The 24,692-nt window shown below is 39.0% G+C and overlaps 1 protein-coding gene across 4 annotated transcripts in view; it reads right to left on the bottom strand.

The window, feature by feature from the left end:
- Window positions 1-24,692, bottom strand: part of LOC306888566 (amyloid beta precursor like protein 2-like) — an 83,994-nt gene that overhangs the window by 32,074 nt on the left and 27,228 nt on the right. For all 4 annotated transcript variants that reach the window (XM_079446963.1, XM_079446965.1, XM_079446964.1 and 1 more), the window contains exons 2-4: window positions 17,468-17,641; window positions 14,487-14,616; window positions 884-996 (exon numbers count right to left, since the gene is read on the bottom strand). In XM_079446963.1, coding sequence (XP_079303089.1) covers window positions 884-996; window positions 14,487-14,616; window positions 17,468-17,641 — 417 coding nt within the window. The remainder of the gene's footprint in view (window positions 1-883; window positions 997-14,486; window positions 14,617-17,467; window positions 17,642-24,692) is intronic.

The following is a 24,692-nucleotide window of genomic DNA, read 5'->3' as shown; positions in this document are numbered from 1 at the left end:
GCCAGCAATTAGAAAAGACAGCACAGACGGCAGGGAAACTGGAAAGAGTGTTAAGAAAATAAGTGAGGCAGAAGCAGAGTAGCATTCTTGAGTTGTGAGCAAGCGTAAAACGAACTGTTCAATAGCAGATTTGGAGAGCAGTGCATGTGTGTGAGGTGATAGAAGTCTAGAGATTAGCAGTATTACAGCAGCTCGGCTTATCCAATTATCAGAGTGAAATGTGAGGACTCAAGATTCAGCAGGAAAGACTGTGAGAGAATAAGAGTGAGACACTCCATTCTACACTAAAAGCCACTGATTTTAACAAGGATGGAGGACGGCACAGATGTCAATCACAGTTTGTGAAAGCCATGTTCTGTAGGGTGCCCTTTCTCAGAATTGTGATTCCTTGAATTCAGTGAGTTTCCGCAATTCAGTCTGTGTTTTCAGCATCACATAAATCATAGGAATCACAATTCTGAGAAAGGGCATTATTTCTGAGAACACTATTTTTGTTAAAAATAAATAAGCCATAAAAAAAAAAAAAAAAACTTAAAATGTTAGGTTTCATCAATATTTTATGAATCTATTGATTAGACATGCTTTCTGATTATTACAATTTAACTAAACCATTAAATGGAATCCAGATCTAATTGTGTTTTGAGAAATTCAGTTTATAGAATTTCCATTTCAAACTGATTTGGCTCCATCTGAATCTTTTGTATTACCAATATCTGTTGAACATCTCAAATATATCTCATTGGACTAAAAGCTGGTTTTACAAAGCTGTATTAGATTTCTATTCTGTTGCGCTGGTAGCATCTTTGCATTACTTGTTGCACTGTATCTGATTAGGCGTTAATGTGCATTATTCAGTTTGTGGCACTGGATGCTGTTATCTTACCTCTTTGGCTACACCGTGCCACTGCTGATGACTCACGCACATGTCCATATGCTCCTTATGGAAGAATTTACAGTTCTCTGGCACCAGGAGGACGTCACACACAAATTCCCCAACTGAAAACATATAAACACATAACACGCAGATTATTGGCAAAGCTGAGACTTTAATATTATGCAGCTGGTACAATGCAAACAGCAAAACATCTTACACCCACGCAAACAAAACAGAATTGAAAATTTGGGACAGCAAGAGACAACACAGCTCAATAATTCATCAACACATGGTCTTTTGCATTCTATAATGAGCATATTACAAATAGGGCAAGTGGCATCTGAACAGACATCTGGTCAGTACCAGGAGACAGAACAAAGATCTGGACCACAGACAGCCCCGTTCACAGCAGAGAGAGAGAGAGTGAATACAGCAGGAGGTCTCATTGCATTCTGGGGAGTTTGACCGTGGTGGTACTAATTATCTTTGCTCTGATCTGGCTCAACCAATGGTGTAGTTTGGGACAGGACTACCTGTTTGTCTGAACAATAAAATATCAGGAGCAACCTGACACAATACTTAATTAGTAGGACTTCGGGCTGCACAATTTGGGAGGCAAAAATCAAAATTTTCTGCCTTTTTAAAATATGACTAAAAAAGGTTTACTGTGCTTGCTAGTAGGGCTGCAGAAATGTGTGATATATATATATATATATATATATATATATATATATATATCACTGATTCTTGAAATAAGGGACAAAACATGTCCCCCATCAAAATGTTACAATTTGCCTTAAAAAACAATAAATTGTTTAATTTAAAAAGGCTTTAAAAGTTGGATATGAAAGACTTGTGTATGTTTAGACCCTTAGTTTTGTATATATTTATATTATTTCATAGTAATTTTATAAAATACCGGCACTGTACTATGAAAGCCCATGCAAATGAACTCGTCCTCTGTAGAGGTCACAGTATCAAACTGCAAAGAAAAAGGGTTTTAAAATGCCCAAAATGCACAAATATGAATATGAGGTTAATTGGATGGCTTAATAAAATATCACAAAATACTTAAAGTGAACATTGAATTATTTTATACATTAACAACAGCCTTTCAAAATCTGTCATCAATTCATGTCAACTCCATCAGATATTTTTCAAATTTGAAATAAATCAGGCATATTTTGGTCAGCTTTAACCCTGAGGACCCCCTTTGACTTCTTTCTGTTGATGGATGCAGCAGTCCAACACATGGTCTCGTATGTTTTAAATTTTTTTAAATATTCAGCAAACAAGTTGAAATCCCTGTGGTCACAGCTTTTATGTGTCAACACTGTCTTCAAAGTAGGGATGATTTTAATCAAGAATTTTGAAATAAAAGTTGGTATTTTGGTTTAGTTTAGTGGCAGCTGGCAACTGAGGAAAATCAAAATGGCTACCATCTATTAGACATGATTAAGTTGAAAAAACATGTTGTTTTGTCAACTCCGTCAGACGTCAACTCCGTGAGATATTTTGTCTGACGGTGTTGACCTGTAAGCTGACGGAGTGGAAAAGTGCTCCAAAATACTCATATAATCTCACATAGTAATGTATAACAACTACATAACATGATAATATGATCTAAGTATACATGTTGATTGACTATATATTTAAAATATATTAAGATATTTAAAATATCTTAATATATTTTATCTGTACTGTAGGCAGACATGGCTAGACCAAAACTGTCAGTGGAGGAGCAAAGAAAAAGAAACAGAGTACCAGAGAAAAATGAGAGAAAGAATTAACAGTGACCCAGAAAGCAGAAGAGACCAGTTAGAAAAGGAGAGACAGAGATGGAAGGACAGGGTCCAAAACAAAACAGTAAAACAAATAGGAGAATTAGGACCAAGAGCAAAGAGGCACCGCAGAAAGTATTGGAGGAAAGCAAAGAAAAGGTCCAGAGCTATGCAGAATAGACGGCTAAATTAAATAGACACCCCACCAGAAAGTCCTCTGGACCAGTCACATAGAAACTCCTTTTTTCCTCTTCACTGAAGCCTTTTCAATCACGCAGTGAAACTACACGTCCATTGGTTCGTGCAGTGCGATAAAAACAAACCAGTGGCACGGTGGCGGCGATGAGCAAGCCTATGGCTATGCAGCCCGCCAAAATGGGGGGGCTTCTGGCTATATAAGCGGCCGCTTCACCGCCGGAACTCAGATTTCTTCGAAAGAAGCGACTGAGGCGTGCAGCTCATAGCACGGCCAGGAATGCAGTACTTGTTCCCATATCTCAGGGAACTGAGGTTACATTAGTAAACGAGTATGTTCCCTGTCGATATTTCACTCGTACTGCGTCGTAAGACGCTGTATGGGAACCAATACAATCCCGCCGTGCTATGATGGGGAACGACTCAAACATGACTCCCATGGGAGGGCCCAGGGGAGTTAAAATTACACCAAGCACAGGCTGAGCCACCGGGTCAACCATGGCCTGGGTGTCGTCCCGAAGTAGACACTTAGTGCCCATAATATGGATCTTCCAAGAGAAGGAGGGCCTTGAGCAGAAATGGTCAAGGAATCCCAGAGATAGCTTATCTAGCCGGAACGGCGAATTTTAAGCAGAAAGGACCCTGGCCTGCAAGGCGGGGGACGTCCAGGTTGTAAAACCTCATAAATGTGGACGGCGAGGACCAGCCGGCCGCCTCACAAATTTCTGAAATGGACACCCCGCTGGACCATGCCCAGGAAGAGGCGATGCCTCTGGTGGAATGGGCTCTGACTCCAATGGGGCACTGCAAGCCCATGGAGGAGTATGCTAGGGTGATAGCATCCACTATCCACCTGGAGATACTTTGCTTCATAACAGGGTGACCTTTAGCGCGGTACCGAAGCTGACAAAAAGCTGTTCTGATCTCCTGAACGAGGCAGAACGCTCGATGTATACCCTTAGGGCCCTGACGGGGCAGAGCAGGAACAATTCCTGGTCGTCCATCGAGGGGGGGAAGCGCGGAAAGCGCTATGACCTGGGCTCTGAACGAAGTGGAGAGCACCTTTGGTACATAACCCAGCCTTGGTTTCAGGACGACCTTGGAGTTGTTAGGCCCGAATTCCAGGCAAGCAGGGTTGACAGAAAGGGCCTGTAAGTCTCCTACCCGCTTAACCGATGCCAGTGTCAACAGCAGGGTGGTTTTAAACGAGAGCGATCTCAGGCTCGCAGATTGCAGTGGTTCAAACGGGGGGCCTCTCAAGGCCCTCAGCACGATTGGTAAGTCCCAAAGTGGAACTGTACAAGGGCGAGGAGGGTTCAACCTCCTGGCGCCACGTATAAATTGGACCACCGCACTATTTCTGCCCACCGAACGACCAGCAATAGGGCATGAAAAGCCGCTATGGCTGAAGCGTAGACTTTGACGGTGGATGGGGAACGCTGTTTGTCCAGCAGCCCCTGCAGAAACGAGAGAACCACTGGAACCTCAGAGATGACCGGATCCAAATCACGGTCTTGTCACAAAGCCGAGAAAATAGACCATTTCAGAGCATAGAGGCGTCTAGTAGACGGGGCTCTAGCTTCTGCCATAGTGCTTAAGACACACTCTGGGAGGACAAAAGGCTCCCGTTGAGCGGCCACACATGCAGGGCCCATAACTCGGGCCATGGATGCCACAGCATGCTGTTCGCTTGAGAGAGGAGGTCCCGTCTCAAGGGAATGGGCCACGGGGCTGCTTCCAGCAGCTGGAAAAGTTCTGACACCCACGGCTAGTTCCTCCAGAAGGGGGCTATTAGGAGAAGCCTGTGCCGTTGTTCCCTGACTTGAGTACCTGAGGTAGCAGAGCGACTGGAGGGAACGCGTAGAGCGGAAGACTGGGCATCCGTGCTCCTCATAAAATAGATTGGGCAGTGAGAGTTGTCTTCGGAGGCAAAGAGATAACTGATCGTACTAGAACGTGGTGTCCCCTTATGTCCCGCAGGAAGAATTGACAGGCACGGCACACTGCTAGCATTTCTAGGTAGTTGATGTGCAGACCAAAGACTTCCTCCTCAGACCAAAGACCGAAGGTCGGTTTGCCCTCGCACAGCGCTCCCCAACCCTTGTTGGAAGCGTCTGTCGTGACAACTTTCCTTCTGTGCGCCGTGTCTAAGATCACACCTCGCTTCAGCCAGAAAGGGTCCCTCCAACAGCTCAGGGCTGATACACAGGCCCGAGTCACCGCTATGCGATGGCGACCGTGACGCCAAGCTGAAAATGGAACCCTCTGCTTCAGCCAGAATTGTATGGGACGCATGTGAAGCAGACCCAAACGAAGCACTGGCGAAGCCGCTGCCATAAGGCCCAGCATTCTCTGGAAAGCCTTGAGCGAGTGGACGGTCCCTTCCTTGAAGGAGACCGCATGGCGCTGAATAGTCATGGCTCATTCCACTGAGACAGTTGCTGTCATCTGCACCGAGTCTATCCGTCCCGAACAGGCTGTTGGCTGAAACTGGAGCATCGAGGAAGGGGACCTTATCCTCCTCCTTCATCTCTGTCAGCGTGAGCCACAGATGACGTTCCAATACTACAATGCTGGACATAGACCGCCCAATGTGATTTTCATGTGTGCCTTAAAGATCCTGTCACCAGGTACTCTTTGTTTGAAGTTTGATACCCTTTCCCTTGATACTCTCTCCCTTTTCCATGTTAAAACTAGGTAAATATCTTTATTCAGTTTAATTCTCGATTAGTTTGTCAACACCGTCAGTTGTGTGTCAACACCGTTAGTTATGCGTCAACACCGTAAGATGGAGGTTTTTCATTTTTATAAAAAAATGTATGTTTCATTTGTTCAATTGAGTGTGTTCATGCATTTAAACACCAACTTATCTACATTTATCAGTGTCTTGTGTGCACAAAACCATTGATTGTATATATTAAAAATGAAAAAATTTGTAAACTAAATGACGGTAATTTAAAATGGCTAATTCCAAAACAATATTAAATAATATTAAAAGTGTATACAATGCAATTTATCACTTAACCTTGCTAAGGCACACCATTTCTACACACTTAAAGACTTGACAGTGTTGTTGAATTGATCAAACACACAAAAAAAAACATTTTCATGTGTCAGACGGAGTTGACAAAAGTCAAGTTACTAAGTGAGTAAATGTAATTTTTTTAAAAAAGTGGTTAAATAAAAAACCTGTTCCTTTTCATGGTATGATAGATGAGACCCGTGTTTATGAAGATATCCAATTCAAATGAATGTAGTATGGATTTTTTGTTTGTCACTTTTCAAAAGTACTTTTGTCCCTTATCTCAAGAAACAGTGATATATATATACATACACACACAGTATCAATATGGCTATACAATAATTATATAAGAATAACAATAAGAGTTATTATTAATATTATGATTATTAGACCATTATTTTAAATAAATATATTTTAAATAAAATATAAAATTAAATTACTATTGTAGTATTCCACTAAATCGAGTGTATAAGAAAAATAACACTAATATTTAAAGTATGAACAGAGCAGTGTTTCACTATGAAACATGACATATTTATTTAATTAGATACACCTTTGTGGTTTAGTAATTACACAAAACGATATCATGATTTCGGTTTTATTTCGATTAATTAGTAGAAATGCACTAAAATTATGGCCAGCAAAAACAGGCAAATATCTCATTTTCTCATCCTAACTGGGCTTAAGTTTGTTAATATTAACTCAATATTACAATTACAACCATATCATTGTAGTTTGGTTTTATTTTTTTACATTTAATTAGCATGTGTTATTTTCATCACGCCAAATGAAGGAAGTTAATAGGGCTGGGTATCAATTCAGACGTCCGGATTCGATTCCGACTCGCAAGCTCTCGATTCGATCTGAATCGATTCTAGATTTTTTTATTTCAGTGAAAATAGTTAATAAACTGCTATTGATATTTCTAAAAAATGAAAAGTAAACAGTTTACAAATGTTGAATGAATAAAGAAATTAAGAGCCACAAAGCTTATTTTAAACCCATTCTTTTTTTGTTCAGGGTCCTATTTTTTTAAACAATAAAGGGCCCTATAAAATGTTTTTCTTAAATTTTCTGGTAATCAAATCAAGGCATAAAAAAATAGTTTAATTCATCCTAATTAAATGAAAATTAAACCCTTTTATTTTTTGCAAACAAAGTGCAGCACAACGGAGCTTTACTGTTAAAATTAAAAAGAAAACAAATGTTATTATTTCTTTAAAAATAAAGTTATTAATACTTAGTAGTACTAGTATTATTGTTATTACATCAAGTCTTAAGACTGCACAATAGTAATATATTTCTGTCAGTTTCTTCACGTTAAACCAAACGTTTTTGACGGGATTTATTTTGCTTTTGAGGATCGATATTGAATCGACATCATTGAGAAAAAAACGATTAATCGAAAAATCTATTTTTTTGCCCAGCCCTAGAAGTTAATCACTGAAAACATCAGCTGAATTGATAGTGAAAGTGTTTTTTTGATGCAATATTTTTTCATCTTATTTATTAAATTGATTAATTTTCACTAAACAAGGATTAATGTGTAAATGAAACAGTAAAGGGAGCGTGTGAATGAGCGAGTGACAGCTGAGAAGCTCAGATGGCATCAGATGGGTCAGCATGTGTGCCATACGCAGGAGAGTTATTACAGAGCTGATTTCAGGACAGCTGGGAGGCCAATCCGACCTTTGAGCCTGAACGAGAGAGAGAGAGAGATTGAATCCTTTAATGACCAGAAGTCTGATCACAATAGAAGAGGATTGTGACAGTCCAAACTGCTCATTTAGCCATTACCACAAAACAGGCCTAGGGCCAAATCAGCCAGAATCCAGAGAGGAAAGGCAGACAGGAGAGAAAGAAAGAAAAGGCCAGTGTTTGGAAAATGAGAGGGTTTGGAGGAAAGAACTGGAAATAGCAGAGAGAACACATCTGTTGTACGAACCAAAGCCTCTCCACGCAACACAAACTCACACATGCATTCTTTCAAAAACTCGTCCCATTGGCCCTCAGGGGCCAAACTAACTGAAGTCCTTACATAACTGAAAACAGCATCTAACCTGAATGACTCAACACATGCAGTCTTACTCACACAACTCATACTCCAACTAGGGCCCTATGATTTCCTTTAAGCAGAAAATGTGGAAGGAATCACAGAATCCAGTTTTTTTTTAAAGGAACTGACTGTATAATGTGGACTGTCTTGGAATTTGGCAAATTCTGGATGAATAAATTAAAACGCAGGGCTGTGCTCTTGATCAATTGGCGATATAGACTTGGGTTTGTGAATAATGAACTGCAAAAAGACTTGGACACGAACACAAACTTCATCTCCAGAGCTGCTCCAGGAGTCACTTCACAAGTATTTCAATTAATTTGATAAAACCTATTGTCATATACACACAGAAACTCAAAAAGGCTTTCATGATAACCTACAAAAAAAAAAAAACTAATTTGGTTTAACTTGAAATTGTGACAAAAATATAGTAATAATCTACAAAAGAATGTAGTTCTCAAAGTATTAATAATAATAATAATAAACATTTTTAGTAGCCAACATTGTTAAAGTCCTATGAATTTGATTAGACATGCTTTTTGATTACTTTAAATATAACTGAAGCATTAAACCGAAACCCAGAAGAATTAAGAGAGAGAATTTAATAAATAAATAAAATAAAAATATGGATTTCTTGGCATCCTTAATTTTTTTTTTAAACTAACTTTTTTTTTTTCTTTAAATTAAGATTTACTAAATTGTTGCTAAATTGTCTAAGTTTCATGATTTCAATTCATTTAGACATGATTTTTGATTACTAAAATTTAACCATTGAAATTTAAATGGAAAAACAGAAAAACTAAAACTTAAAAACTGGAATTTGTGAAAAAACTAAACAGATTTCATAAGACCCTAACTAAGTCACATTATGAAATGCAGCATTGCTTCTAAACACCTGCTCGTGCTATTGAGATGTGTAGAGGAACGTTATACATTCAAAACAACACACTTGATTATCATGGAAAAAACTACTTCATTTCCAACAACTTTGAACAAGTTCATGACAGGAATCGGTTTAAACAGACAAGTTTATATAGCACGTTATGCCTTGTCCCAAAGGTTTCCACTATAAGTGCATTAATGTAAACGATTTTTGCTTGTTTTTACAAGCTGAGGGGTGCGTCAAAAATTATATTCAGTGGCAATCGACAGCATGTCACAGATGCCGTCGATAAAGCTTAACTTGTATTGAACCCGGAATGTTCACAACACAATCTGCTCTGCTGAAAAAGCATGTGGGTGATTCAGCAATTACATTATTTATTTTACAGCTGCAGTAGAAAAAGCAGAAAATAGGTCCTGACAGCATCGGCAGGACTGCACGCTGCTGCTCAACTGGAATAAACGGGGTATCGCATTGATATCATGTGAAGAGCGAGGCAGTGAACTGTGTGTGTGTGTGCGCGCGCGTGTGTGTATGCATGCATGCATGCATGCATGTATGATGCATGCATGCACACACAGTATTTTGTTGCAGTAGACAACAATAAATGTTTCAAACAGTAGTACTCTGACCTCATGTTGCAGATTTATTATAAGTTATTTTAGTTACTTTATTTGACTTTTGTGGAAAGAAAATCATGTCTTTTGCTAATGTGAATAAATAATGAATTAAGGAAAATAAATAAAGTTCCCACAACAATATATCCTGATGTATATTGCACATTTTGGCATATGTAGTAGATGATCAAACAAGCACCTGACCCACAATGTCAATAACCAAAAAGCAACACTTTTTTTAACAATTTGTGTGCACAAGTCTTTTGAAGTCATACATAAGCTCTCTGTGTGAACCAAATACAAATGTTGAAGGTCACTATTCTCTAAAAATCAGCACAAAATGCTTGTTGATGCTGATACACTGTACAAGGTTTGCTGTCATTGATGGCAAGCTTCACTGTTTCTCCGGAGGTGTTTGAAGCAGAACAGAACAAAACATTTCAATAGGATGAATGAAGTATGACATTCAATGTACGGAAAAAACTGTGAGAAGATGCTTCAAGATTTCTCATTTTATGTTCCACGGACCAAATAATAGCATCCAGGTTTGGAACGATGATGATAAACAAATACATTTTTTTATTGTTGGATTAATTATTGCTTTGATAATTTAATATATTTTTGGCCAAAAAGTGACACTAAAAAAAGCTTTCAAATCCCAAAAAGCAGGAAGGCATGTGGAATGACTCATTTGTGCGCTCATGTAATCCCTGATCTTCCATTTCATATTTCATATCAAACAACTGTGCATGAATTCGACTTGGCGCTCGACTTGTGAAGGCAAACTGCAGGCTGATGACATGATCAAAAAACTCTTAGCTGATCCGACAAAAGCAGCGTGTTATAGTTAGTTAGAAAGAGACAAAGGGAGAAAAAAATGCTATGAAGAAAAACGACACAAAAGGATTGAGGCCAGCTGCTTTCAACTTCATCGTTTATAGCCCAGTTCCTCTGCTCTGTCCCAGTCCTGCATCAAAGATTTATGGCTATTACACATTAAACGCAGTATAATCTCTCTAAAAACGATTTTCCCCCTTTTCTTTCGGTTTATATCTCTGGTTGTATCTACTAGACTCTTCGGCCCGGATTGAATCTGCCCGCATCCACGTCTGTTTTCAGAAACACTAGCATCAAATGAACCATTGTAACCTTTGGAGAGCTGAACACTGCTGATGTTTCTGTGGAGCAGGGCTGCTGTTGATTTAGCACAATCCTCTCTGCTAAAGAGCTGTTTATCTCAGCAATACCTTGTATTGGTATCATTCAAGACTATTAAGGCTAAAGGATGAAACAGTGAGCTGCTAAACAAACCCAAACAAAATACTGGAAACCGTCTGCTGACTGCCCATTAGGAGTTAACGTCGGCTGAAATTAAATAAAGCCAGTGTTTCAAAGTAAAGAGCTAATGGTCAAATATGAGCCCTGCTCTCAGTTGACCAGAATAGCTCTGAAAACTCTTAACATTCACTCGCAGATGCAATTACTGCGGTCATATAAACCTCCTCATCTCAAGCTCTCTCCATTTCGTTTGAGGAACCTAAAGCCAAAAAGATCAAGGAAAGACTGACTAAAAATAGGACTGCTCATCCAAAAATCAATTCTGTCATTTACACACCTTCACGTTGCTCCAAAGCCATAAGACTTTGTTCATCTTGTATCTGGTGAAGAAACACAATTGCTTTACTATACTAAATCAAATCATATAAAGTCTTGATTTTCTAACCTATATGAACTTTTTAAAAGAATCCAAATTTTGGTGGAATGGACTTTCACTGGAGTTACTCTCAGATTTCATTAAAATATCTTAATTTGTGTTTCAAAGTTGAACGAATGTGGATTTGTAATATCATATGACTTTCATGAAATACAAAGAGAAGTTCTGAAGAATGCTCATGCTGCTCTTTTCCATTCATCTCTTAAAGTTTTGCACATACTTTAATGTAAATGCAACAGAGACCAGTGTGATCCAATTGTGTTTGGTACTACTAATATCAACCCTGCCAAATGCACATGCAATAATGACCTTACAACAACTAACAAAACTATTGCATGGCTTTGGACACTTATGGACTACATACACATTTCATACTTTTTTGGCCCTTTTAAGAGTTTGGCTGTCTGATCACTGTGCTCCCGCTGTATTGAAAATTGCAGCATGTACATTTCCTCTTCTTACATCATACGGACGGATTTGGAATGACATGAGGATGAGTAAATGACAATTTTAAAAATATTTTTAAGAGCATGCATCTTTTTTTTAAAGAAATGCAACTGCTTGGAAGTACAAACTACAATACTGCATAATCCTCAAAGATCAAGCCCAAGCATATTTGCAGATTTCTTTGAGGTTTACGCTGCAGTGAGAGACAGAGACACAGACAAGCCGCCCATTTCACTGCATTACACCACTAAAACAAATCCCTCTCCCTAATTAAACTCCAGAGGCCATAATGTTGCTGAATCACAATGAAGCCTCCTCATTAATAAGTGCGGTTAAACCCCAGAGGAAGCAGAGAGGTGAGAAGACAAGGTGAGTCAGAACACGAGCGAGTCTCGCTGATGTACCGATTCAATTAAAGGATACAAATGCACCTAAAGAAGAAAATCTCCTCAAACACCAGGGGCTGCTTTTCCAGACACAGAAAACATGTAGTCCTTGACTGCTTTGCAGCAATCACCATCAACTGCGGCCAGAAACACCCACATTTTAGCACCATTCGTCAAGGCAAACATCAATACTTCTCATATTTTGGTTAGGGTTATGAGTATGCATTAAACATCAGTCCATAAATTGTCCAGCATAATTTGTTTCTCAGACACAAATGATCAAACTCTCTTCAAATCCTGCGATTTTTAACGAGAAATGTGCTGTTACTGAGATCTGGACAGTAAAACATCAGAAGTAAAGCTATAGAAGCCAACCAAAAACGTAGCTACTACAAAGCAACTCAGTAATTTGTTACGTAAAAAAAAAAAAAAAAAAAAAAAAAAAATCTGCTTTTGTTATGGGTTTTGCTGCAGTTTCATTTTTCTGTTTCTATCTTCAGCCAATTTGCACGCTTCACTTCAAATCAATAAAACAGTTTCCATGGCGACTCATAAGTAGAGAAAATTGTTGATGGAACAGTGTGGTGCTGCTATAGGCTGACTAAAACAGCTTTAGGTTCCTCCAGACCATGAGATTCTATTGGCAAGCCGTCATTCAAAGAGAAAGAGACACAGGAAGCAGTGGACTGAAAGTGCATCGTCCGCCTGACCCCGTCAATAAAACAGCAGCCAACGTCAGGTGATGCGAGTCAACAGCTGCCGCGTCAGCTCAAACACACACAGAAAACAAAAATCAGCCATCTTGGAAAGCCTCCGACCGTCTGCCCATTTCACAGTCGGCTGGCAGCGCTAATGGCTTTTTTCAGCCCGCAAAGAACCACAACTCAATCCTCTCCTACAAGAGAGGGACAAACACGGGAGGAGAAGAGGAAAAGGCACGGACAGACGGACAGTTCTCTGACGAGACGCAATGAGATAAATGTTATTGTTCTTATGTGGATTAGAACAAATGCAAATATGGGACTGGAATCATTTATTTGAGCTAAGAAAATGAATAACAGTGGGAAGTTATTAATGTCTGGTCGAGTAAGACTGTGACTGTAGTATTTATGAATAAATTTGCATTACTGACAGTTTTTCAGGGATTGAGTGGCATTTTTAATTTTTCACCAAAAACATAAATATACAGTATAAAACTACTTGTCATGGGGCTGTTTAAATGTTTATTTAAATGTCTATTTATTTGTATTATAGGTCTATTTAAATGAAATGTTATAATTGTATTATCAGCACAACAAGAGTAGTGCAATTTAAAAAATTGCATTTTATGGTCACAAATGTGTTGTGTTTTTGATCAGTAACCTAGAAACAATATTTATTTATTTGTGTATGCATGCAGGAATTAAGACTCATCAGACCAGGCAACGTTTTTCCAATCTTCTATAGTCCAATTTTGGTGAGCCTGTGCGAATTGTAGCCTCCATTTCCTGTTCTTATCTGACAGGAGCGGCACCCGGTGTGGTCTTCTGCTGCTATAGCCCACCTGCTTCAGGGTTCGACGTGTTGTGCGTTCAGAGATGGTATTCTGCATACCTTGGTTGTAACGAGTGGTTATTTGAGTTACTGTTGCCTTTCTATCATCTCTAACCAGTCTGCCCATTCTCCTCTGACATCAGCAAGGCATTTTCGTCCACACAACTGCCGCTCACTGGATATTTTCTCTTTTTCGGACCATTCTCTGTAAACCCTAGAGATGGTTGTGCGTGAAAATCCCAATAGATCAGCAGTTTTTGAAATACTCAGACCAGCCCGTCTGGCACCAACAACCATTCCACATTCAAAGTCACTTAAATATACCTTTCTTCCCCATTCTGATGCTCGGTTTGAATTTCAGCAAGTCGTCTTCACCACATCTACTGTAGATGCCTAAATGCATTGAGTTGCTGCCATGTGATTGGCTGATTAGCAATTTGTGTTACCAAGCAATTGAACAGGTGTTCCTAATAAAGTGGCAGGCGAGTGTATATACTGTATATATTTTTCCCATTCCTACGATCTTAAACTTCCAGGTTTTAATAAAAATTTTCAATCTCAGTTTTCAGTGTGGACTTACTTGTGTACTACCCACTGTACTATATGTTCTGATTTCTGTGGTTCTGGTTCCCAGCATGCATTATGCACTACAAGCAACAGCACTAACTGAACTTTCAGGGTTTTTTCCCCCAAGACATGTGACCGTAATTAAACTTAGTTAAACTGTAGGTACTTTTTCCAACAAGTAGAAGAGCAATATATTTTTTGGAGCCTGTAGCCAATCACAGATGAGAAACAGCTACCTGAGCTCAAGTTCAGAGACTGAATCTATCTTTAACGTCTTCTCTTGTCACTTTGAACTGCTGTTCTGGCTTCTCAGATGTCTCAATTCAACAATGGCGTCTTTAACCCCACGGGACATTCTGGATAGCTGGCCATTAAAAAGGACAACAGAGCTGTCAATCAAACACCACTTACCCAAGCACTTGTAGGGGACCACAATGTGAGCGTGGCCCTTGCACTGTTTCTTGTCCTTCTTGCACCAGTTCTCAATCTTGACAGGCTGGTTGGCTTCCACCACATTTGTGATTCGCAGCTCAGGATACATCTAAAAAGGCAAGAGAGCGGAGAGATTGAGTCAGTACAGTAAGCGGTGATCCATGCTTCACAATCTCCAGACGCCATCTGCTCACATATTGGAACTAACACAAGATTTACTCTCTCCTGAAATGCATTAAAAGGACATCAATGAAAAGCAATCAGGGACGGTATTGCTGTTTTTGCAGTCAGCCATATGATAGATGAGAGCAATATTTGACATTATCCAAATAGTGTTTTTTTAATATAGTTGTGGGAAAGGATCTTTTAGAGTACAGTGTGTTGGGAGAGTTATTGCTTTTATAAATCAGCAGTACCAGCAATATTGCAAAAGACACCAATGTCTGAAAGTAGTATTTAAAGAGAATTAAATGCAATAATGGAATAAATTAAAGGGGGAAAATATACATTTGCATTTTTTTTGTTAAATACCAAGTTTCCCAATAGAGCAAAAACAGTTTTTATATACAAACTGAACAAAATTATAACCGCAACACTTTTGTTTTTGCCCTCATTTTTCATGAGCTGAACTATTTCTATGTACACAAAAGGCCTATTTCTCTCAAATATTGTTCACAAATCTTTGTCTGCCAAATGACTAAATGTAAATGTAAATCTGTCTAAATCTGTGTTAGTGAGCAGTTTGCAGAGATAATCCATCCACCTCACAGGTGTGCCATATCAAGATGCTGATTAGACAGCATGATTACTGCACAGGTGTGCCTTAGGCTGGCCACAATAAAAGGCCACTCTAAAATATGCAGTTTTACTGTATTGGGGGGGGGGGTGTCCAGGGGGGTCCGAAAACCAGTCAACACATCTCCTTCACAGGTTGTCCACTCCTCTTCAATGGTTGTGCGAAGTTGCTGGATATTGGCAGGAACTGGAACACGTTGCCGTATACGCCGATCCAGAGCATCCCAAACATGCTCAATTGGTGACATGTCCGGTGAATATGCTGGCCATGCAAGAACTGGGATGTTTTCAGCTTCCAGGAATTGTGTACAGATCCTTGCAACATGGGGCCGTGCATTATCATGCTGCAACATGAGGTGATGGTTGTGGATGAATGGCACAACAATGGGCCTCAGGATCTCATCACTGTATCTCTGTGCATTCAAAATGCCATCAATAAAATGCACCTGTGTTCGTTGTCCATAACATACGCCTGCCCATACCATAACCCCACCGCCACCATGGGCCACTCGATCTCCAACATTGACATCAGCAAACCGCTCACCCACACGACGCCATACACGCTGTCTGCATCTGCCCTGTACAGTGAAAACCGGGATTCATCCGTGAAGAGAACACCTCTCCAAAGTGCCAGAACTGTAGTCAGGTCGAGACCCCGATGAGGACGACGAGCATGCAGATGAGCTTCCCTGAGACGGTTTCTGACAGTTTGTGCAGAAATTCTTTGGTTATGCAAACCGATTGTTGCAGCAGCTGTCCGGGTGGCTGGTCTCAGATGATCTTGGAGGTGAAGATGCTGGATGTGGAGGTCCTGGGCTGGTGTGGTTAAACGTGGTCTGCGGTTGTGAGGCCGGTTGGATATACTGCCAAATTCTCTAAAACGCCTTTGGAGATGGCTTATGGTAGAGAAATGAACATTCAATTCACAGGCAACAGCTCTGGTGGACATTCCTGCAGTCAGCATGCCAATTGCACACTCCCTCAAAACTTGCAAGATCTGTGGCATTGTGCTGTGTGATTAAACTGCACATTTTAGGCCCCGTCCACACGAAGACGGGTTTCTCTGTATACGCATACATTTTTTACCGTATAGGCGTTTCGTCCACACGAAACCGGCGTTTTCGAAGAGTGAAACCGATAATTTTAGAAACCGGGTCCCAGGGTGGATAAATTTGAAAACGCCGTTTTCATGTTTTCGTGTGGACGGCGAATCCGTATATTTTCTGAAACGATGACATCATCAGCCCACGTCTCGCCCCTAATCAGACGTCGCTACGTCACATAACAGCGACAACAACAACGTCAGACTACGTGCCTGTGTTCGTGCTGCAGAACCTACTGATCTCATTAGTTTTATTAAAGCAAAATCTTCTGCTTTGTGTGTTAGTTTATATTCAGCGCGCAAGGTTTACGCACATGGTCCAAGTCTTCTTCTCTGTTTTTTTGTGTATCTCTGTGGCAGAATTACAGCGCCACATATTGGTCTGGCATGTGTACTACATCGTTTTCAGTCGGTTTCAGTGATTCCGTGTGGACGCAGATATTTCCTGAGACGACTCCGTGTTTACGGAATTTGAGGCAAAAAAAAAAAAAGATTGGATACGGGGAAGCCCGTCTTCGTGTGGACGTAGCCTTAGAGTGGCCTTTTATTGTGGCCAGCCTAAGGCACACCTGTGCAGTAATCATGCTGTCTAATCAGCATCTTGATATGCCACACCTGTGAGGTGGATGGATTATCTTGGCAAAGGAGAAGTGTTAATATTTTGGTGGAAACAGTGATAGATTTATTTTGGGATTTTTCTGATGAATAGATTACAAAAGAACAGCATTTTTTCCAAACAGAACTCTTTTGTAACAAATGTTTGTAAACTCACTGTCACGTTTGATAATTATGTATTTTTGCTGAATAAAAATGTTAATTACTTAATAAAATTCTAACTGACCCCAAAGTAATTTATAACATTTCTAATGTAATAAACATTAAAAAGTAAAATGCTAGTTTTAAGTCAGCGTAAAACGTAACCCAATCTATGCATTTCCATTAATCGGCAATTGATGATACTGTGAAGTGGATGCTCAAGCACATGGGCTCACTACTCACTCCCTGCAAGGACAGAATATAAATTAATTTTAATGGACGTTTATGTTGTGTAAAATTGTTTTACCTCTTGACAGTATTGCAGCACTCCTTCTTTGGTTCCGACGCAGGTTTTGGATCCGGAAGGGTCAGGCTCCCAGCGGCCAGTCTGGATGTTAATGTGCATGTTGAGCTTGCCGCAAAACATGGCAACCTGCGGTTCCGCAACGGCAAATCCGGTACCTGCATTTGCTGCCAATGCCTGGGAAGAACAAAGAAGAAAGGTAAGAGAAAGATTAAGGGACGAAGTTAATGGACACTCTTATTATAGTCCAATAAAAGCCAAACGGGATCAGACTTGGCATAACACACTCAAAGGAGCCTTGACATAACACGGGAGTTCTTTTATAATGACTGCTTTCAGCCAGAGACTAAAAAGTCAATTAAATCAATAATTAAATAAAATACAAATTTGATATTTGAAAGTATTTTAAAATTCCTGTGATGCAAAGCTGAATTGTGTCACATGATCCTTAGATATTATTTTTAGCATATGGCCTTCAAGCAAACAAGCATGGACTTTGATTTCATGCGATCTACAAAAACAAGACGCCCATCTGTATATTCTCATAAAGAAAGATATTATCTGGAGTGAGCAGAATAAACATAATATCTGCTTAGGATCTCTAAAAGACAATCCTTGTGCTCTAGGGTCACTGTTCGCCCCATCAAATGGATTTTAATTTGATTTGTTTGCTTATACATGCTTGATCGCAATGAGAGCCTGTCAGTTCTATCCATGTGTTCTCAGCAGCACACGGTCATGCCTCCGAACTCGCGCATTGACCTTCCTGACGACTCTTTGAAATCACTTAAAACACTCCAGGGACAAAACGAAAATGTCCGACAGCCTCTAAACGCATCATTTCCTGCCGATGGCTGAGGTTGATGATGCCCGCGTCACTGCACAACTCATAGCAGCGACAGAGCTGCAAAACATTTACTGGCCAGAGCGCAGGTAAAAGCACACGCTTCTGGGCGGCTGGGATTTTTACTTGTTTACCACTGCAAAAACCATGCAAGATACCAAGTTTCTCTATCATGCTTGCCATGAAAGGCCAGAGAAAGTGGGAGAATATAAGAGGACTTTGCGTTTTAAATCACCAAAAAGCCCAAAACCTAGTTTCACTAGCTCAAACAAAATCCCCCACCTCCGTGAAACATGTGAAGTTTCCCTCCTCTAGTCCCTTTTCGTCCTTCCTGTAGATAGGAGACACTCACGTTTACATTACCATGTTCCTACTCTTTTCCTGAAACAGGAAGCAGCTACACCCGACCTGTCATTGTGTAAGCTCTACACAAACATTTCTCGACTGTGATAAGTGATTTATTCTGAGTAACTAAGATTACACTTCTAAAATGCGAACAAACTGCTGTAATCATGGGGCAATTATAGGGGCGTGTGTTACACTGAAACCTTGTGTTTTCTGCAATCTGAAGACAGAGCCTGAAGAGATGCGGGAGGTCGGGTCACAGCCCAGACACGTAAAGCTTTGAGTAGCATGTCTCAACACCGCAATCGACTCACTTTGTTTGACATCTTCACAAACACACTTGTATATGTACAATATAAGTGTCTAATTCTGTAAGTTGATTTTAATGTTTTAGAAATAAAAGTCTCAAATGCTCACCAGGACATCATATTTGATTAAAAATATAGTATGAGAAATATTATATGACGACATGCTGATTTGGTACTCAAGAAACATTTCTTATCATCAATAATGAAAATGGTTGAAACAGTGATGCATTTATTTTGTGATTTTAGTTTATCATTATCTTTTAAAGAACAACATTTTTTCCCCAATAGAAATCTTATAACAAATGTTTTTACTGGCACTTTTGATCAATTTAATGCATTAGTGATACCATTCTTTTCAAGTTTTTTGATGAATAGAAAGTTCAAAAGTACATTTATTTGAAACAGAATCTTCTTTTTATCTATAAATGTCTTTAATATAATGCATATTTGAGAGACTTTAAGACTATCATGAGACTTGTGCAACTGCCACAAGTTTGCAACACAGCATCCGAGTAAATGGGCGGATCATTTGGTTTTTAAAATGGAGAGAAGAGTGGAAAGAGAGAGGAAGGGAAAAGCAAAGGATACGTTTGGAGAGAGAGAAATAACATAGTAAAACAGCCCAGAGGAGGGCCAGGACGGCCCTGTAAACCACACAGCCAAACGCCAGACGTGACCGCTTCATCTTTCCACCACAATCTTCCCGCACTGCCACACCTCCCTGCCTCATTCCTTCCACTCGGTTACTGTCTCAGGATACACTCCACTCCAAAACAACACAAAATCAACCCCTCCCACCAAACTCCATACTCAAGTGTTAACCCAATCAACTCACCATGAACAAGAGACCCATCCTGATAAATAAATATATATAACATTTTAACCCATTTACTTACATTTCACTGCTGGTTATACTCTGTATAATTGTGTATGTGACGAATAAAAAAAAAAAAAAAAATTCTTGATTTCACCTGGAAATGTGTCAGTTTTTGGAAGTAAAATTGGTTGTGAGAGATGCCTTTATGAAGCCCTGTATAATTAAGCTGATGCATTTCTCAGCGGTATATAAACATAGCCCTTCAGTATAGTGATTGACAAATAACGGTTAAATCCCTATAAACCTTTATTGTGCAAAACTATCACAAAAATGGATTACACATAATAACAGGAACATTACTCACAGCAGATAATTTGAAGTCTGACAGTAATAGGCTTGAAAATGTACCGAAGGCAGTAAATTTATTACAAAAGTGGCACTTTGATGGCTGGTGCTGCTTCAGAGGGGATGATTTTAGAGGTGAAACTTCTATGAAAGCATTTTAACTTGTCCAGAACAACAAATTCATTGTTGTTCATGTTCATACAAACATTTTTTTAAATTAAAATTATTAAAACAAAATGTTAAAGCTATATGAATGAGAAGTATATTTTATTATTATGCAATTGAAATTACATATGCCTTTTCTAGTCGATTTTTTTATTTCTTTCCTACTTTGTAAACATGAGCCTGTGGCATATTTGAAATGTTATGGCTGCCAAACACTGTCTGCAACAGGAGAGAGCAGGGAAGAAAAAGATACAAGAGAGAAAATACAGAATCGCAAGGCTGCCTGTTTACGCCAGCAGGGAAAGCGACAGGACAGAAGATGAGAGAAGGAGGACAGAGGTGATGGAAGAGACAGAAAGAAAAGGCCAGTAACAATGACCAGTGGAAGCAAAAATACTCCAGCTTTAAGTGCAAGAGCAGCAGTAGGTGGAAGACGGCAAGCAGCAGCCCATTTCAAAAGCACTTAAACTTTGACTGACACACACACACACACACACACACACCAAGTAGTGGACGAAGCCTCCTGGGAAGAATCAAAATCAGTGTGAAAGCAAATGCACCCATGAGGAGATAGCATGCCATGTGTCCTCATCTTGAATATGCTGAGGGCAGAAAACGTATTTCAGACACACAATACAAGCTCTCACGCACATGTAACCTCTGTGTTTAGACCTGAAAGAGGAAGCAAACAGTGGGCTGGAGTCCTGGAAAGAAACGGGGACACTAATGAGAGAGAGATTTGGAAATTGGCGTCACTGGTGGACAAACATGAACAACAGAGACCTTGTGTGGAAATGAGGCTCTCATTCCAGCGAATCTGACCTCATTTAGCACAAGCACACTCCACTAGTTTTGTTTCTCCTCTCTTCCCCTTTTATATTTGCTCCTAGTTCAGATACACTTTAACAGTATGTCCTGCTGGCCCTTTATGGAAATGTAGCAGCGGTGCTGGAGACTAGCTTCCTGCGGCTCTGGCCATTCTGTGTTACTGCTGTTATATTCACACAGACCTGACAAAACACACCCTATACAACTACATCCTGCAGGGCAGAACACAACCGTGTGTTAAAAAGCACTGTAATGATAGAGACAGCACAGTATGTTTCTGTTTGACAACATGAGGAACTCTGTTACATTTCATTACTGAAATGTAAGGCTGAATTAATGATGAAAAAAATTTAACAAAAACAGTCAAATTGAAATTGTTACAATTCAAAATCTGATTTCCATTTTAAAATGTATTCTTGTGATGCAAAGCTGAATTTCAGCAGCCTTCAGTGTTGCATGAGACTTCAAAAAAAAAAAAAACATTCTAATATGCGGATCAAAAACAAAAAAATTAATTATACCATCATTTTTGGTAGTGTATGCACGCGCACACACAATACACAAATATGCATCCATATACATACAAATATAATTCTTGTTTAGTGGTTAATATTTCTCACATAATAGTATTATATGAATAAAAAAAATTAAATGCAAAAAACAAGATAAAATTTTAATTAAGTTACAAAATAATTAATCATTTTATTAACTTGTCATTTAAATTCATTATTTGCATTTTATTTAATTTGTATCATATATTCATAACTTATTTATACATTCTCATTTATTTATTTGACAATTACTACTGTCATTTTACACTTCTAAATAGTTGTCGACAAAAATCGATAATAGAAATAGTCGACAATGAATTTCATTGTCGAAGTTGTCACCAGACATGTTTTTTCCGACCGAGTGAGGCATCTCTCTTCATTACAATCTCTGCCGAGAGTCGCACATGCGCATTAGCTTCTCTGCTGAGCGATAACATACAGAAATGGCGGCGTCCAACGCAGCAGCTGCGCGTACCAAAACATCTAAAGTTTGGGAGCATTTTAGCCTGGATACGGCGAATAAAAAGATTACCTGCATGGTTTGCAAAGCAGTCCTTGCGTATCACGGCAGCACCTCGGTGATGCACGAACATTTAAAGAGAAAGCACGTCGGACAGTTGAATGAAACGGAGTTTTACTCGCCTCGGTAAGATTTAAATAACATGGAAGCCAATACGTTTTGTTTTGGATGTACATTGTACATTTTATAAGCGTATTTTCGCTTTAAAAAAAAAAAAAAAAAAAAAAAAAGGATTTAACGTTATGCCCGATATAAAAATGATAGAGTTTCTTTATTTATGCATTTAGGTCTATACTGACCGAGCACTGTGCCTAATTGGTTTTAGACAGGGCATTTTTATTTACTTTTAGTATGAAACGGCTTATCAGCAGCAAAGTTCAATAAAATATGCCTTTTTCATTGAAGTACCCCCTTCTTTCTTGTTTACTATCATTTTCCACAGAATTAAAGCAATCTCATGCTAAATTTTTGAAAAATTTAATAATTATTCGACTAATCGTTTCAATAGTCGGTGACTAGTCGACTATTAAAATAGTCGTTAGTTGCAGCCCTACTTCTAAACAGACAGAAACTTTCAGATCTGCCATAAAAACAAACCAGAGCCCCATTTCTCCATTCAGGATAAAACAGGATTTGTTCCCCCATAAGCACCTTTACAGCAAAGTGTGGATCATATATCACGAAAATACACAAAATTTACCATCACTATTCACTACAAAATCAGACATGAATACAGCACCAAATTAGTTTAATCCATGTACTGAAAATCATTAGTTTAAAAATGATTCAATAACATTGAGTTCTTGATATTTTTTTTTTATTAAATCTATGACATAGCGGTGATTAAGAATGACAAAAAAAAAAAAAGAAATAGTGCAGCCTCTGATACTTTATTGCCAAAATATTGCATTATTAGTGAACGCACAGCTATTTAACAGTACAGCATACAAACAGCATGAAATTACAGTTGTGATGTTTGGAAACTCCCCGCCGGTCCAGTCCCTTGTGTATGTGTGGCCTCTGGTTTTCTATTTTAAACCATGAGGAAAAACCACCCTGCAGGCCCCAAACATGATGCCCACACCTCAGCCTGGACAGTAAAACAACTGGCACTCCTAAAAACACAGACCTAGACTCTTTACGCCCAATACAAGAATCCCATCATGGTCTATTTCAACTTCTACAAAGTCTGTCCATCTGTGAGCCGCTCTTATACCAGCTTGTAACATGTCTCAGCACAACAGGGGTGATGAGAAACAGACCAGAGGCCGTACTGGTCCACTCCACACAGCCCCACTTTAAAACACTGTCACAATGTGCTTCTGAAAACTCCTGTAACCAGAGACACCTGTTTGTGATGAGACTTCAAAAAAAACGTGTATGTACGTAAATGTATTCTTAGGCTGGCCAATAATCAGTCCCTAACCTCAGGTCTGGGCTGTAATTCTGTGAAAACATGGAAAATGGCAAGATGAAAATTAGGGCTGGACAGTACGACTGCATAAATCCTGTGACCTTAGAAATGTCAACAATTAGAGATTTGGCAATACTTCACAAAAAGGTTCCATTAGTTAACATGGTAACATTTTAGATTGGGGAAGAATTTTCAAACAAATTTGCTGCTTATTGATAGTATGTAAGGTAGGTGTTGGAGTAGTTGTTTAGGTAGGGTTAAGGGGTATAGAATATGGTCATACAGAATAAAGTACTAATAAACAGCCATCAGGCTAGTAATATCCATGCTAATAATAGTGAAGAGTGTTCCCTAACCCTAGTTTTACTCTTAATGCATTTACCAACATTAACAACGAACAATACATTTATAACAATATTTATTCATTTCTTTGTTATTCATTAAAAATACAACTAAAAATACTACATTAGCAAATGAGAAATGTAGAGTAAGACATGTCCCAGACAAATCACAAAGGAATTTAGTGTATTATTATTACTAAAACAGTTTCATTGTTTACATCATCGTTAGTGGATGAACCAAAATTACAACATTTAATATAAAAAAAAAAAAATTGTTGGATTTCCAGCAAAAATAGCAGATCACCCATGTCCTATATAGATAGATTTTTATAGATTTGTAATTTGTATATTTTAAACATTGTTAAATTGTTGGTCTGTTTATTGCAGATGATTCGCAATAAAAGCAAAATACAGTGCTTTTACCTTTATTAGTCTTTAAGAAGTTAATCGTCTTAAAATTGTCTGTAATAATGCTGAAAGGTCAATAAAACAATAAATAATGATATAATACAGTTGCTGTAATATGGTGCTGTTTTAAAGGTGACGGTCATACAGCCGAAAATCCATGGCGGTACTGTACCAGGCTGTCACATCACAGGGATTCCCAGAATGCAATGCTTTGCGTGCGTGTGACCCTGAGAATGCCGTTTAATCCTCCGCTCTCATGGTTACGTATTACAGGGACAGTGATTACTGTAAGCGTTATAGATCAGGAAGCACACAGTCAGCACAGAGCCAGACAAAAACATT

The sequence above is a fragment of the Barbus barbus genome (assembly GCF_936440315.1).
Source record: "Barbus barbus genome assembly, chromosome: 22".
NCBI classification, from domain to species: domain Eukaryota; kingdom Metazoa; phylum Chordata; class Actinopteri; order Cypriniformes; family Cyprinidae; genus Barbus; species Barbus barbus.
This window is presented reverse-complemented; position numbering and strand designations above follow the sequence as displayed.